General features: G+C 41.0%; 1 protein-coding gene across 2 annotated transcripts; it reads left to right on the top strand.

Moving 5' to 3' along the window:
• Positions 1-374: 374 nt before the first annotated feature.
• Positions 375-12,926, top strand: ankmy2a (ankyrin repeat and MYND domain containing 2a). 2 transcript variants are annotated; one of them, XM_031279570.2, is made up of 10 exons: positions 375-597; positions 1,061-1,125; positions 6,162-6,300; positions 6,435-6,533; positions 6,974-7,134; positions 8,051-8,265; positions 9,284-9,419; positions 9,648-9,776; positions 10,984-11,113; positions 12,119-12,926. In XM_031279570.2, the coding sequence occupies exons 1-10, from the start codon at positions 531-533 to the stop codon at positions 12,238-12,240; spliced, it is 1,263 nt and encodes a 420-aa protein (XP_031135430.1). In that variant the 5' UTR covers positions 375-530; the 3' UTR covers positions 12,241-12,926. The 2 variants fall into 2 exon arrangements, with proteins under 2 accessions (XP_031135430.1, XP_031135431.1); XM_031279571.2 differs by having other exon boundaries at positions 12,122-12,926.
• The last annotated feature ends 2,578 nt before the right edge of the window (positions 12,927-15,504 follow it).

Here is a 15,504-nt window from a genome sequence, read left to right on the forward strand (position 1 = left end):
CAGAGCGAAACAACAGCTAGGAAAGTGGACTATTTCATCTCTTTATTGTGGAAAAAAAGCAGATTATTAATCTGGATATAAATATGGATAAGGAGGATTACGATGACACTATCCACACCTGTCATCCGAGAGGAAACATTTCAATTCCGAATGAACTTTCTAGACTTCTGTGGAATTGATTATTTTAGTGAAAGAACAGGGGGTGATATCCGTTATGAATGTGCACATTTGACTGTGTCTTCGCTTGGAGTAACTATAATATATCCTACAAATATATCTCACTGTATTGTAGTTGAATTATTTTTAGAAATCTGTGCAAGCTATCAGACTAAAAATGTAAGTATTTTTGGTTGTAACCTACTACACCCCTGCTAACCTACACGCAGTGGTGTATTCCAAATGACAGCTCAACCTGGCTAGCCTCCATGCCCGAGCAGACTGCTACAACCACGGAAAGCAAGACTTTTAAACAAGAACTCTGCGCTTTATTTGTGCCGTTATAGTCTAATTTTAAACTATTAATCACCAACATGTCTGCTCCTAAGAAGGGAGACTTGTCTCCAAGCGAGAAGGAGTTGTTTGAGGTTATTACTGCAGGTAACGTTAAGCCTCTTCGGCTAACGCTAATCCGTCTAGAACTCACACAGGGGCTAGCTCTTGTTTGCTTGTATGATTAATTACGTTCCAAATATTACTAAATAATGTCAGCCTGACACTTTTGCTGCTCGGTGACTGTCTAGTTAAACCATAGTAATTAACTTAGTTGTGAGTTTGCTTGGTGAAAACGTCAGCTAATGTCAGATAACAGCTAGCTACTAATGTGTACATGTGATAGCTGTCTGTATTAACATGCCCACCTCAGTGAACTCAACTTCCAGGATGACATAACGTTGTGTTTGTGGAAGTTTTTGTTGTATGTTATGTAACAGTTACATGATAACAGACACATAACAGGAAAAAAAAAAAAAGGGGGGGGGTTACTGTCGAGATCTGCATAAACTGCTGGTAAAGCTTGGTGTTTGTATTTATACTGCAATAATACTGTTTTGTATGCACTTAGGAAATGTTCAAGAGGCCTCGAGGCTGCTGGGCTGTAAGGATGTTCGAGTCAACTGCTTGGATGAGGTAACACAGCATTTCTGACTCTTAAAGGATAAGCTGAATTTCTCCCAATTGACGTTGAAGTTACTTATTTGTCATACGCACAATAACGGAGAAGCAGTTGTTGGCAATGAAAATCTTAGATCTCAGCCCCCCCAACAATGCCCATTAAATATGTATAAAAAGAAAATCACACAAGTAAAAAAAAAAAAAAAAAAATAGGGATAAAATAAAAAAAAGTTTAATCTATTTGCACAAAACTACAATATAAAGGATAAGTATAAAAAAATGGTGCTGGTGATATAGAAAAACACTGTTGTCAAAATCGTATCTAATTACACTTTTGATAGTTGACACTAGTTGATTGATGATTCATTTTGAGGCACAAAAACCAAGCCTTAAATTTGACTTAACCTGCTGCGTTTTTTAAGACATTTAACAGTCCTCAAAGACTCCTCTCTACTGCCAGTATCAAACATATTTTGTCTGCTGCAAGGTAGATTTTAAAGATTGGATTGTACTACTTAAACCTAATCAAATGGCAGCCAGGAGTGACATATCTTCTGGTACGTCCTAAAGCAACGATGCATCACTAAAATTGAAAGTTTTACTATCATATTAATTTAGCTATAGTTGTAGCTTCAGTTGTGTTATTACAATATTATTATATTTCTGCTGCATCAAACGACCTGACAGGTTTCTATAAAGTTTGCCTTATATTAATCATTGTGACCAACTTTAAACGCCGCATATGTGCCGTATTCTTCAATATCATGGGAGCGCCGTAACTATTTATACTCGTGCGTGGTCGTGACACTAGTTCAATTTTATTTATAGTATCAAATCATAACAAGAGTTATCTCGAGACACTTTACAGATAGAGTAGGTCTAGACCACACTCTATAAAGCCCCAACAATTCCAATAGTTCCCCCAAGAGCAAGCATTAGCAGTGGCTATTGCGACAGTGGTGAGGAAAAACTCCCTTTTAGGAAGAAACCTCGGCAGACCCAGACTCTTGGTGGGCGGTGTCTGACGGTTGGGGTTATGACGGTACAGGATGTAGCGTGGCACAGAAGAGCATGGGTGGACGCGGTGGACGCAGCAGGACGTAGCCGGGCATTGCAGGGAATCGCAGAGCGTAGCAGGGTGTAGCAGGTCCATAGCCACAGCTGCACCCAAGACCCAGGTCTTGGTGTCACCCTAATCCGAGGCGATGTTCTGGGCGAAGAAGAAACATAAGGACTCCGGGGAGTAAACTCCCCAGAGCTAGGTGAGTAACAAGCACTTCTGAGACAGGATGTGCATAAAAGGAAACAAAAGAAAAGAGCGTGTCATAAGAAGGAACTTCCTCGGCAGTCTAGAATTATAACAGCATAACTAGGAGAGGCACTATATTATTGATTATACGATAGGTAAATCTGATGACTGTAAAGAGAAGCAGAGAGAAGCAGGGGTGCTGTGTCTGCAGCTATACACCCTGCCCCGCCGGTCTAGGCGTTCACTGCAACTCCTCACTCCCTAACTATAAGCTTTATCAAAGAGGAGAGTTTTCAGTTTAGTCTTAAATGTAGCGACGGTGTCTGCCCCCCGAACCCAGATTGGGAGCTGGTTCCACAGGAGAGGAGCCTGATAGCTGAAGGCTCTGCCTCCCATTCTACTTTTAGAGACTCTAGGAACCACAAGTAACTCTGCATTCTGGGAGCGTAGTGCTCTAGTGGGACAATAAGGTACTAAGAGGTCCTCAAGATATGAAGGAGCTTGACCATTTAGAGCTTTATAGGTCAGAAGAAGGATTTTAAATTCAATCCTGGATTTTACAGGAAGCCAATGGAGAGAAGCTAATACAGGAGAAATATGATCTCTTTTCTTAGTTCTTGTCAGAACACGCGCTGCAGCATTCTGGATCAGCTGGAGAGTCCTAAGGGACTTATTTGAGCATCCTGATAATAAGGAATTACAGTAGTCCAGCCTGGAAGTAACGAATGCATGGACTAGTTTTTCTGCATCGTTTTGAGACAGGATGTTCCTAATTTTAGCAATGTTACGAAGGTGAAAAAAGGCTGTTCTAGAGGTTTGTTTTAGATGGGCGTTAAAGGATAGATCCTGATCAAAAATAACTCCTAGATTTCTGACAGTAGTACTGGAGGCCAGGGCAATGCCATCCAGAGTAATTATATCTTCGGCTAATGAGGTTCGTAGGTGTTTCGGGCCCAGCACAATAACTTCGGTTTTGTTTGAGTTTAACATCAGGAAATTGTAGGCCATCCATGATTTTATATCTTTAATGCAAGCTTGAAGTTTAGCTAACTGGCTGGTTTCGTCTGGCTTAATTGACAGATATAATTGGGTGTCATCCGCATAACAGTGAAAGTTAATAGAGTGTTTCCTAATAATATTGCCTAGAGGAAGCATATATAAGGAGAATAGAATTGGTCCAAGCACTGAGCCTTGAGGAACGCCATGGTTAATTTTAGCGTAATTGGAGGGTTTATTGTTAACATTAACAAATTGCGATCGATCAGAGAAGTAGGACTTAAACCAGTTTAGTGCGATTCCTTTAATGCCAACTAAATGTTCCAGTCTCTGTAAGAGGATGGTATGGTCAATAGTATCGAATGCAGCACTAAGATCTAATAAGACAAGTACGGAGACAAGTCCTTTGTCTGATGCAGTTAGAAGATCGTTAGTGATTTTCACCAGTGCCGTCTCTGTGCTATGATGCTTTCTAAATCCTGACTGAAAGTCCTCAAATAAGCTATTGCTATGTAGAAAATCACATAACTGATTAGCGACTACTTTCTCAAGGATCTTGGAGAGAAAGGGAAGGTTAGATATAGGTCTATAGTTGGCTAAGACCTCAGGATCGAGGGTGGGTTTTTTCAGTAGAGGTTTTATCACAGCTACTTTAAATGACTGCGGTACATAACCTGTCAATAAAGACATATTGATCATATCTAGTAATGAAGTGTTAACCACGGGTAACGCTTCTTTAAGTAGCCTCGTTGGGATGGGGTCCAAGAGACAGGTAGATGGCTTTGCTGAAGAGACCTTTAACATTAATTGTTGAGGGTTTATAGGATAAAAGCAATCTAAGTATATGTCAGGTCTAGTCGTTCTTTCTAGCAGTCTGTCAGTTAAAGGTGACCCATTAGAGGTTGGGGGCAAGAGGTGATGAATAGTATCTCTAATTGTTATAATTTTATCGTTAAAGAGAGAGCTATAGGAATAGATGGCTCAATAGAGCTGTGGCTATCTGTCAGCCTGGCTACAGTGCTGAAAAGAAATCTTGGGTTGTTCTTATTTTCTTCTATTAGTGATGAATAGTAGTCTCATCTGGCCTTTCTTAGGGTCTTCCTATAGGTTTTCAGACTGTTTTGCCAGTCTAAACGAGATTCTTCCAGTTTGGTGGAACGCCATTTACTTTCAAGTTTGCGCGAGATTTGCTTTAATTTACGAGTTTGGGAGTTATACCAAGGTGCTAGTTTCCTTTGCTTCATCGTCTTCTTTTTAAGGGAAGCAACATAGTCTAAAGTAGTCCGTAGGCAGGCCGTAGCACCGTCTACGAAATTATCAATTTGAGAGGGACTAAAGTTTACATAAAGATCCTCTGTTATAATACGGCACGGTAATGAGTTTAGTGCTGTTGGAATATCTTCCTTGAATTTAGCTATAGCACTGTCAGATAGCGTAGAAGCTTTTATCTAATTTCGTATAATCGGGTAGTAAGAATTCGAAAGTTATTAAGAAGTGGTCTGATAATAAAGGATTTTGCGGGAATACTATTACATCTTCAATAGTTGCAGTCTTCTCCTGAGCAGAGGTGGTGCTAATGAGCAAAGGCTACCGACTTTGCTATTTCTACGGACTAGAAGAAGAATAAAAAGGTAAACAACGCAGAACTGGCAGCAGCATTGCCGTCAATGCTTCGATTTGAATCGATGACCTACTTCGTCGGATTAAGCCTTTCATTCACCATAAAAGAACTCATCTTAACCCAGTAAGTTTAAAAGAGAGACTTGCAGTCACTCTGAGAGTCCTGGCATCCGGTTGTCTGTGAACTCGTCCATGCTGCCGGTTTCTGCTTTGTCGCGCACCGCTGAAAAAAATAGAGTGGTGCGCGCCCTCTGCTCGCGCACTCAAAATCCTGGCGCGCCAGCGAGATCTACGTCATTTTGACGTAAAATTCACGTGCGCCAGCTTGGCTGCGGCGACTGTAAAACAGCCTTTAGCTTGCATCTCTGACCTGAATGTAACCATTCGTGCAAATGTGTCGAATGTAGAAGAGAAAACATAAGATCCTTAAGTAAAGCTCTTTCTTTGTCCAGTGACATATGTGTGGGACAAGAGGACGCGTGACTCACCACGCTGGAGGGCTTTGGAAGTGGCCCTTCATGTCCTTTCTTCTTTCTCTCTGTCACTTTTACGTGTCCGCCTGTCAACAGCAGGTGTTTGAAACGTTCTGTTAAGTAATGGAAGCTGTGAGGTTTTTGCTTTCTTTCAATTTTATATCATTTAGGCCTGTATTATATCATATGATCATGTAAAGTTGTAAACTGATTGTCTTTAGGTTTTGTTTGTCAGACAAAATGGGTAATTTAAAATGGGAAAGTTTCTCTATTAGCTCAAATTTGATTGACAAAGTGATTTAATTGAGAAAATTCAAAAAATTAGTTGCAGTCCTTAATGCATGTAAATCCAGTCGGCTTAATGGTCTTCATTAAGCCGACTGGATATTTCAACTTCACAGTACAAATAACATTACAACTGGTGACGGTGCCGTCATTAGGACAACACAGACAGAGATGAAAAATAAAAATGCTAAATATGAACTATATATAACTGTTTAAACTCTTTATTATTAATATTATTATTATTATTATTATTATTATAATAATTATTATTATTAGGACAGTATCCAAAATGCTTGGCATATTCACGATTAAACTCTATTTGTTTTTGTTTTGTAGCAACCATTTTTTTCATAGTTTTTGCTCATCTAAAAGTTAAATTGTTCCTGTACATTTCGCAGTAACTTTCAGCTTTTTTGTCTTGTCCACAGTATGGGATGACTCCTCTCATGCACGCTGCTTACAAAGGAAAAGCAGACATGTGCAAGTTGCTGCTGCAACACGGCGCGGACGTGAATTGCAATGAACATGAGCACGGATACACAGCGCTGATGTTTGCTGGCCTGTCAGGTATGCTATTAATGTAACAGATGAACTATTTTAAATGTTGGACTGGATCATTACAGAAATATGTTTTATATAGGCTGTTATTCTGGAAAGTCTCTCCCCGTATGTACTGTGACTCGTCTTCCTCTGGCCTGTAGGTAAGACTGATATCACGTGGATGATGTTGGACGCCGGAGCGGAAACCGACGTGGTTAACTCCGTTGGAAGGACCGCCTCACAGATGGCTGCCTTTGTCGGTACGTCTGTTGGTGACATTCACACAACGGTCCGTTGTTCTTAAGCCTTGTATCATCACACTCACAATGACCAGGGATCACGCAGCACTTCTTTGTCAGTCAGGAACATTTACCCAGTAACTTTGTTCCTTTTATAAAATTACCAAATGTTTGCTTGTCTTTGTTGTAATGGGAAAGGGTACAATTTACGCAGACAGCTTTTGGGCCGCTTGCACTACACTGCCTGAACATACAGACCAAATCAAACACATTTGGACAAAAAAAAAAGCCTCCAACTGGTCTGAAGTTGGTGAAAGAGGCAAGGTCTGTTTGCACTGATGCAAACTGTTATTCTAGTGTTGCACCTAAATAGCTTGTAACTTGCTCTGACTAAACATAAAACTGTGACCAACGCTACATTCATGTTGAAAAATGAACCGTCTCTTCGTTTCCCTCCTCAGGGCAGCACGACTGTGTCACCGTGATCAACAACTTCTTCTCCCGTGCCAGACTGGATTACTACACCAAGCCCCAGGGTTTGGAGAAGGAACCCAAGCTGCCGCCCAAACTGGCCGGACCCCTCCACAAGGTCATCATGAGCACCAACCTGAACCCCGTCAAGGTAGGGCGCCGCTGGACAGGGACTGGTAATACAGTCATTGTTTTGTAAATATGTGTTCAGGTGCAGACGAAATTAATCTCTCCATCCTGCAGCCCCGCAGCTTCCTCATCCAACCACCTGCGAATACCTCCTTGAACATTTCTGGGGAATATTAGCAGTAAAGCAGACACATTGTCTGCATGAGTGGTTCTTAATCAAAACACACCAGCAGCCAATTTAACTGATTATAGTCCTTCATATGGAGGGGACAAGTAATCAGAGAACTAATCAGCTGCTGCAGTGTTTAGTTGGATTGGAAAGCAGCATGCTCTTGTGCTTCTTGGGTCTTTGCACCATGCATGACGGCACAAAATGAGGTTAAATTTGTACCAAAATAAACACGACTTCAAACAGCTTGGTACAAATTTGCCTACTGTTAAGGCTACTACTGTATATATGTAAAGGGGTTGTATAAAGCCCTTTGTGGCTCCAGAGAGAGCGGCACAAAATCTTATAATTTGCCTCATGATGTCACTTGATTTAGCGTCGTTGGGTTTGAAGACTAAAAGTTTGAAAATGAGAAAAAATCAGGGGTTGTGAGGTTAGAAAGAAGTGATCTCACCAGACCTCTGTAGCCCGCTCCTCATCTCTGCTGCAGGCTGGAGGCTACGTTAACCCTTACTATGCATAACATAACACATCAGAATCGACGGTGGAACTGTCGGTGGGTGAGCATTGTGGGTAATGTAGGCGCTAGGTTTTGATAAGGAAGAAAAATGCATGGAACAAAAGATATCCTGGGTTCTTCTGCATTGATTTTAATCTTTTAACTGTCCATCGTGGTTCCGACAATGTTATAAAAGTGAAATGTTAAATTTGTGGAGGACTCTTTTTTTTAAATAACTGGAACTTGATAAGCATCTCTTGTGTTTTGCAGATGGTGATGCTGGTGAAGGAGAACCCGCTGTTGGCGGAGGTGGAGGCTCTTGAGAAATGCCGCCGGGTGATGGAGCTCATCTGTGAGAAGTGCATCAAGCAGCAGGACATGAACGAGGTGCTGGCCATGAAGATGCACTACATCAGCTGCGTGCTGGGAAAGTGTGCGTCCTTCCTCAAGGACCGCGAGGACAAGCTGGACGGCCTCATCAAGAGGTGAGGCCATGGGGGATATTTGCTGAGGATTTGTGACCTATTTTAGGCGCTAAATAGCCACATTGCGTTTTTCATTATTTACCAAAGGGCCACGCTGAGGTTTACCATTTTGAAATGGAAATGGGTGAAGCGATGAAGCAGTTTTAAAAGTTTAACCACTGTTTTGTCATAACTAGTCTTTGATCTTCTTCTTTTGTCATAACTCATTTAGTCTTTGATCTTCTTCTTTTTTGAGCTGACAACATCACTCTGTAATAACTAATATTTTCATCACATATTTTTCATCTTCCTCTTGTGGGATGAATACATGTTTGCAGTTCCAAAAATATCTTCTCTTTAACCAAATCCAATTAATTTTATTATAAGTTTTAGTAGATAGGGGCGGCCTCTAGCTCACCCAGTTAGAGCGCTCGCCCCATGTTGGCTGAGTCCTGCAGCGGCCTGGGTTCTAATCCGACCTGCGGCCCTTTGCTGCGTGTCATCCCCCATCTCTCTCCCTCTTTCATGTCTATCCACCGTCACTATAATAAAGGGAAAAGCCCCAAAAAATAATCTTAAAAAAAAAAAAAAAGTTTTAGTAGATAGTGATGCAGGTTTGGACATGATTGTATCTGCGCTTTACAGATCATGACTGGACCTCTGTCTAGACATGGCTTTTTTCAGCTTAACATTAAAGTGGCCATATTATGCTCATTTTCAGGTTCATAATTGTATTTTGAGGTTGTACCAGAATAGGTTTACATGGTTTAATTTTCAAAAAAACACCATATTCTTGTTGTACTGCACATTGCTGCAGCTCCTCTTTTCACCCTGTGTTCAGGTCTCTGTTTTAGCTACAGAGTGAGACCTCTCACTGCTGTAACATCTTTGTTGTCAGTCGTAGTGTTTTTTTCATAATATGGGCACTTTAACACAAATCTTTCAAAACCTATTAAGTCACTCTGAAATGTATTGTATCATTCTACCATTAGGACATTTTTCCTTAAGTTGTTTGAGCTCTTTGATCCCTGTCGTGCAGTTTGCTGAAGGGTCGGGACAGCGATGGCTTCCCCGTGTACCAGGAGAAGTTTCTCAGAGAGTGCATTCGCAAGTTCCCTTACTGTGATGCTACTCTGCTGCAGCAGCTGGTGCGGAGTATCGCCCCTGTGGAGATTGTGAGTCTGGATGAATGATGAAAACTGTTTAGAGATGATTATATCCAGCAAAGTGATTTTAGAGTAGTTTTCTGATCCTTTGTATTACATCACAGTACATCTGAAAAAAAGGCTCTCATGTTTTCGTTGCATCTGATTTGAATGAGTCTCATCTAATTGTAAACTATCTGTGTTAATGTTTTGTTGTGCCATGCCTAATCTGTTTTTTTTTTCTTTCCATCATCGCAGGGCAACGACCCCACAGCCCTGTCAGTGCTGACTCAGGCCATCACAGGTCAGGTCGGCTTCATGGACGCAGAGTTTTGTGCCTCCTGTGGAGAGAAGGGAGCCGAGAAGAGGTGCTCCGTCTGTAAAATGGTGAGTGTCAAAAACGGCAGCAATTGAACAATTTACATCTTTTCTACATGTGCAAAAAAGTTCAGTGTTGTTTCGATATCAACTTCCATTCTTTAAGAAGAATAAAGATAAAGGTATTATTATGTTTTGTTTGCCTTTATTAGATAGTGAGATTGAACAGATACAACAACAGGGACATTGTATTTCATGGCATGAAAATTTCATTTCATGAGGTTTTTTAACATTAATATGCGTTCCCCCAGCCTGCCTATGGTCCCCCAGTGGCTAGAAATGGTGATAGGTGTAAACCGAGCCCTGGGTATCCTGCTCTGCCTTTGAGAAAATGAAAGCTCAGATGGGCCGATCTGGAATCTCCTCCTTATGAGGTCATAAGGGGAAAGGTTACCTCCCCTTTCTCTGCTTTGCCCGCCCAGAGAATTTGGCCCACCCATGAGAAAGAGAGAGACATCATGGCTTGAAAACAAGGGAAGCATGGCAGTTGGTCAAGGCCACACCCCCACCCTCCACCTTGCCCCCCTCCCCCCCTCTCTCCTCCTCAATAACATTTAAAGCTACAGACACAGAAATGGCACATCCTAAGTAAAGCTCATTGTGGGATTGGCTCTAGTGGCTGTAATTCTGCACCAAGTCTGAATTTCGGGAAAGAGACTTCAGATACAGTATTAGGGGACCACTAAGGCCTATATAAAAGAGACTTCAGATACAGTATTAGGGGACCACTAAGGTCGATATAAAAGAGACTTCAGATACAGTATTAGGGGACCACTAAGGTCGATATAAAAGAGACTTCAGATACAGTATTAGGGGACCACTAAGGTCTATAGAAAAGAGACTTCAGATACAGTATTAGGGGACCACTAAGGTCTATATAAAAGAGACTTCAGATACAGTATTAGGGGACCACTAAGGTCGATATAAAAGAGACTTCAGATACAGTATTAGGGGACCACTAAGGCCTATTTAAAAGCATCCAAAAAGCAGCATGTCATAGGACCTTTAACAATTTTAAATTCATATATTCAGTAATGGCTTTCATGTGGAGAAAAACTTGTAAGACATGTGCTTTCCCTCAACAATATACCAAAAAAAAACTAACATAAATACACATACTGTCAATTAAAAGCTGTTTCAGTGCTTTTATTTCTTCTCTCATATTCCTCTCTCACATGTTCAAATAAAGTCACTTGGTTTTATTTTTTGGTACTAGGTGATCTACTGTGACCAGGCCTGCCAAAAGATGCAGTGGTTCACCCACAAGAGAGTTTGCAAGAAGCTCCAAGAGCAGAGAGAAAAGCAGGAGGCAGAATCAGCCAAACTGAGGATGCAGCAGAGCCAAGGTACCTCATCTATCAAAGAGACGAAACATGACGGCATGAAACTCTACCACAGGGTGAACGCTAATCCCACACACAGATTACATTCTACAGAGTGTCACATGATAAGAGGGGATCGCTTCATAATAATAAAATACACAGAAATACAAGCGTTGTCGTCAGGAAGGTCATTTTAACCAGCACATATCTGAAATGAACTTCAAAGGCCCAGCAAATTCACTTCTGTCAAAGCGATGAATGAAACATTCATTAAAGCATAAGCTTTTAATTGCATCTAATGAAAGTTTGGAACATTCTTTGGAAAACTTGCAAAACTCGGTGCATGCCTTTTTGTTTTGGATTGGAATTACAAAATGTAAATAAGTAATAAATAAATATATGGGACTCAGTATTTTAGTTTTATTTTCATTTTTCTAAGAAAGAAATCTGGAAATAATTTCTTTTTTATTAAGTGGGTAAATATAAAAGTTACATTTTATAAAATTCTTAAAAAAAAATAAAAAGTCTGATTGTAAAAATACCATCGCACCACCATTTTGGTTTCACCATTTATTGTTTTTGTGTACTTAAAGGAACTCTGGCACATAAGTATCAACTTATTTCTCAATGCACTGTGTATTACTGTAAGCATTTTCTGTTGGACTGCGTTTACTTTAAACTACAGTGATCGGTGTCATCGTGCGGCATGAAACATAACTTTGGGATGAATGGGGACATAAAATTCACGGGAAAGTGGTTTTAACCAAACTCCTTCTCTTTTCTTTTCATGTGTAAAAACTGAAAACGATGAGCCTCTTTTACAATCTATCGGAATGATGTTAAAGCTTCTTCACACAAATCAAATTCTTGTCCAGGTTGCACTCTGTCAGAAAGAAAGTAACGTTCATTAAACCAACCTGACAGAACATGAAACAGCATGTACACTGTCAATGGCTAACCTCAACCTCAGCTGGCTTGAGTCTGTACTAAAGCAAAGTGGGACCCAACTATATTGTCTCTGTGTTTCAGAGGAGAGTGAAGCCGTGCAGGAGGCCACAGACTCCATGCAGGAGCTCTCAGTGGAAACTGACAGTGAGGCCGCCCCCTCAGAAACCTCAAACCCCTCTTCCATCCTAGCTGCTGACAACTGAGGAACGTCTGACGGTCAGCGACCAGAATACATCCATAAACAGACATCCACAGACGGTGCAAACTGGCACTGAGACTGAAAGCCAGACAAGGACTGGTCCAGCAGGAGATAAGAACCCATATTTATTACCGACCTGAGACTGTCACAAAGGCAGGGAGACACTAACGCATACGAGGAAGGTTTGTGCCCCAGCGGTCGTCTTTTTTTTGTCATTTTTATATGTTAATTTTTCACATTATATTGTCATATGTAAATGTGAAAATTGCGTACGCTGATGTGGTAGAGGTCACTGGGAGGGGGTGGGGACATGTGAAGAGCTAATGGTTCACATCAATGGCCATGCTTCCATTCACATGTTTTTAATGCTCCTTTTGAAGCATCGCTTTAGAAAAAAATGTGTGGAAATTCAATTAAACTTCCCAATTAAGCAAAACAGTTTTTTATGTTCGCCTGAGGTGGTTTTGCCTTTGGCGCAAAAGAGTTGATGCACTAAATGGGATATGGAAACGCCTTTGCCGAAAAAGTTCTGCCGTAGCGAACATTTAACTAACATGACTGATCGGCTGCTTCTGCTGTCGGCGTCTTCACGGATATTCCCATAACGTGTCTTCTTCTCCAGACAACCTGAAACATGGTCGATACCAGCTGACATGAAAGAACAAATAAAATTTTCCCAATTAAACCAAATTCCTGAAGACCTCTCTGCATTTTTCTCTAGTAGATTGGTTAGATGGCCATGGAGACTTGTTTTGTTTACGGTTAGAAACCTGTACTTCTTCTACTCTGATTACATGTGTGGCCATGCGTAGCCTACAGTATATCGTCAACTTCTGTGGAAACTACCCTGTAGCCTAGTTTATTCGCTCTTGGTCTCGCATTGCTTTTCTTGACCTTCCTTCCACTGTGCTGTGGAGGAAGGTCTGGCTAGTCCACACAGCATTCTGGGATGGGAGAAAAACATGCTCTGGTTTATTGGCATTTCTTTAAACCAATCACAATTGTCTTGAGCGGCGCTAAGCGCCGGGACGGAGCCACGGTGTCGCTGCAAAAAAACCTCGGGAAGGAACTTGTTTTGGTGGAACATGTGTACGTTCAAAGGTTCGTGCAACAGAAAACTCAGATTGGACAGATAGTAGGGCTGCACGATTATGGCCAAAATGATAATCACGATTATTTTTATCAATATATTGATCACGATTAATTACGACGATTATTTGTTGATTTTAACCAAAACAAATTTTATTGTCACATAGGCTAATCATAACTGCTTTCACATCCATATTGTGCTACATTCCTCCTCTGTCGAAGGATACTATGAAGGAGTATGCCATTTCAGCTGTTGTGCGACCGCTTTCCAAACATGCGCGTTTGCCGTGAAAAGATACAGACAACGCAATTTTCTGTTCACGTTAACAGCGCATGTTAAAATCCGGTGCCAATAGGGCATCTACCGGACGAAATAGCAACGCGGATTACGGTGCCACTTAAATGTCTGCGTTGCGCTCTGATGTGCCAAAACAGACGTTGGAGGCAACAGAAACATTGCTGCATGTCACGCTAGTTAACACTAATAACACGTTACACAGCAGCTAACGTTAGCCTACCATTAGCTACAGTAGTAACTGGATTAAACACGGCTAAAATGCTGACAGTTAAACGGTGTAGTGTGACTGTATTTCACTGTAGAGGATTCCAACAGCGGGACGTTCAACAGTCTGCCGCTAAAGTATTGAGCTAAAAGACTCAAACTAGCACTGGTCACTGCTGCTGTCTGAAAAACAACACAGACGGGACAAAATGTTGCGTTTACTGGTAAACTGGTAAACCTCGTGACGACTTATGACCGACTGCTATCTGTTGTGGAATTTTCCTCACGTTACTCTGTCCTCTGTGACTGTCTACATCTAAACTAAGCTGCACGGTGCAGGGAACAACTCTGATTGGCTCATGGAGGCACGTGATCAGAGAGTGGTTTACGGAGCTTTGGAACAAAAAAAACTTTGATACAGAGCGTTCTATGCACGGAATGAAGCATTTTAAATATCGCTCGATTGCGTGAATTTGATCGTGGGAAGCCAAAATCGTGATTAAAATTCGATTAATTGTGCAGCCCTAACAGATAAGTCTAGCTAGCTGTCTGGATTTACCCTGCAGAGATCTGAGGAGCAGTTCACCATAGTCCTCATAAATCTGCCGGAGTTTCAACATGACATCATGACTTTGCGTAAACATACAGGCCCACTTTCTTAAGCCAAGTGGCGTGTTATCTGTACGCGTTTTGAGCTATCAGCATGTATGTCTACGCTGTATACAGCGGACATAAACCTACACGCCATTTGGCATGTTATCGTGAGAATGAAAGTCCTGTGTTTTACCCATCTACCACCCTGACCAACATTCCCTACGCGGATTTTCGCCCTTTCATACTACTCGCTACAGCGTAAATTCACACGCAATCGCAAGGTAATGTAAGTCAATGGAGGCCAAACGGCATTGATAAACGAGCGAGTATGCGTCTTGATAACACGCTAATAATGGCATACAAGTTGGCGTGTCATACATACGCCATTTCATGAGATCAGTCTGGGAGTTTAGAATGCCAACACAGAAAGGGTAAGGTGATGAATATCTGGCCTGCCAGCAGGATGCACCTGAACAATTTCAGAAATATAACGTCGTCGATATAGACTAATTCGCTCCAAACCAGTTAATTCACATTTCTTTTTTGCAACATTTCAAAACTTCGCTTAAAAGTCGCTTGACAATTGAATGAAACACGGCTAATGATGGAACATTATTCTGCCTTAAACTGTAGCAACGTGCGGGAAAGAAGTGACTTTAGCCAATCAGAGCTGTTTGTTTGCAATACTCTGTACTTGATTTATTATTGGGACCGTTTTTTTTTTTTTTTGTACTGATAATTTCATGGCAGATTGTGAGTGGATAGCATGGCTGCACAATATTGACCAAAAATGTATATTTTTTAAATATAAACAACATAAACATGAATTTATTTTTAGTGTATTGTGAAAAATGATGTTAATGCTCAGGATTTCCCAAACGGTAACAAAATGAAAGGGTTTTTTTTTTTCTTCCCAAAAATGCAGCATCATTTGTTGGATAAGAATTGTTGTACACAGCACAAGAACATCATGACCAGGATACTTTGTTTTGAAAAATTTCAGCAGTATGATTTTGATATCCTTTCATTAATTGTGTAGCCTCAATGGACAGACATCAAACTACAGGTCCAATGAGGCTTTCT

The sequence above is a fragment of the Sander lucioperca genome, chromosome 10 (genome assembly GCF_008315115.2).
Source record: "Sander lucioperca isolate FBNREF2018 chromosome 10, SLUC_FBN_1.2, whole genome shotgun sequence".
Classification (NCBI taxonomy): Eukaryota; Metazoa; Chordata; class Actinopteri; order Perciformes; family Percidae; genus Sander; species Sander lucioperca.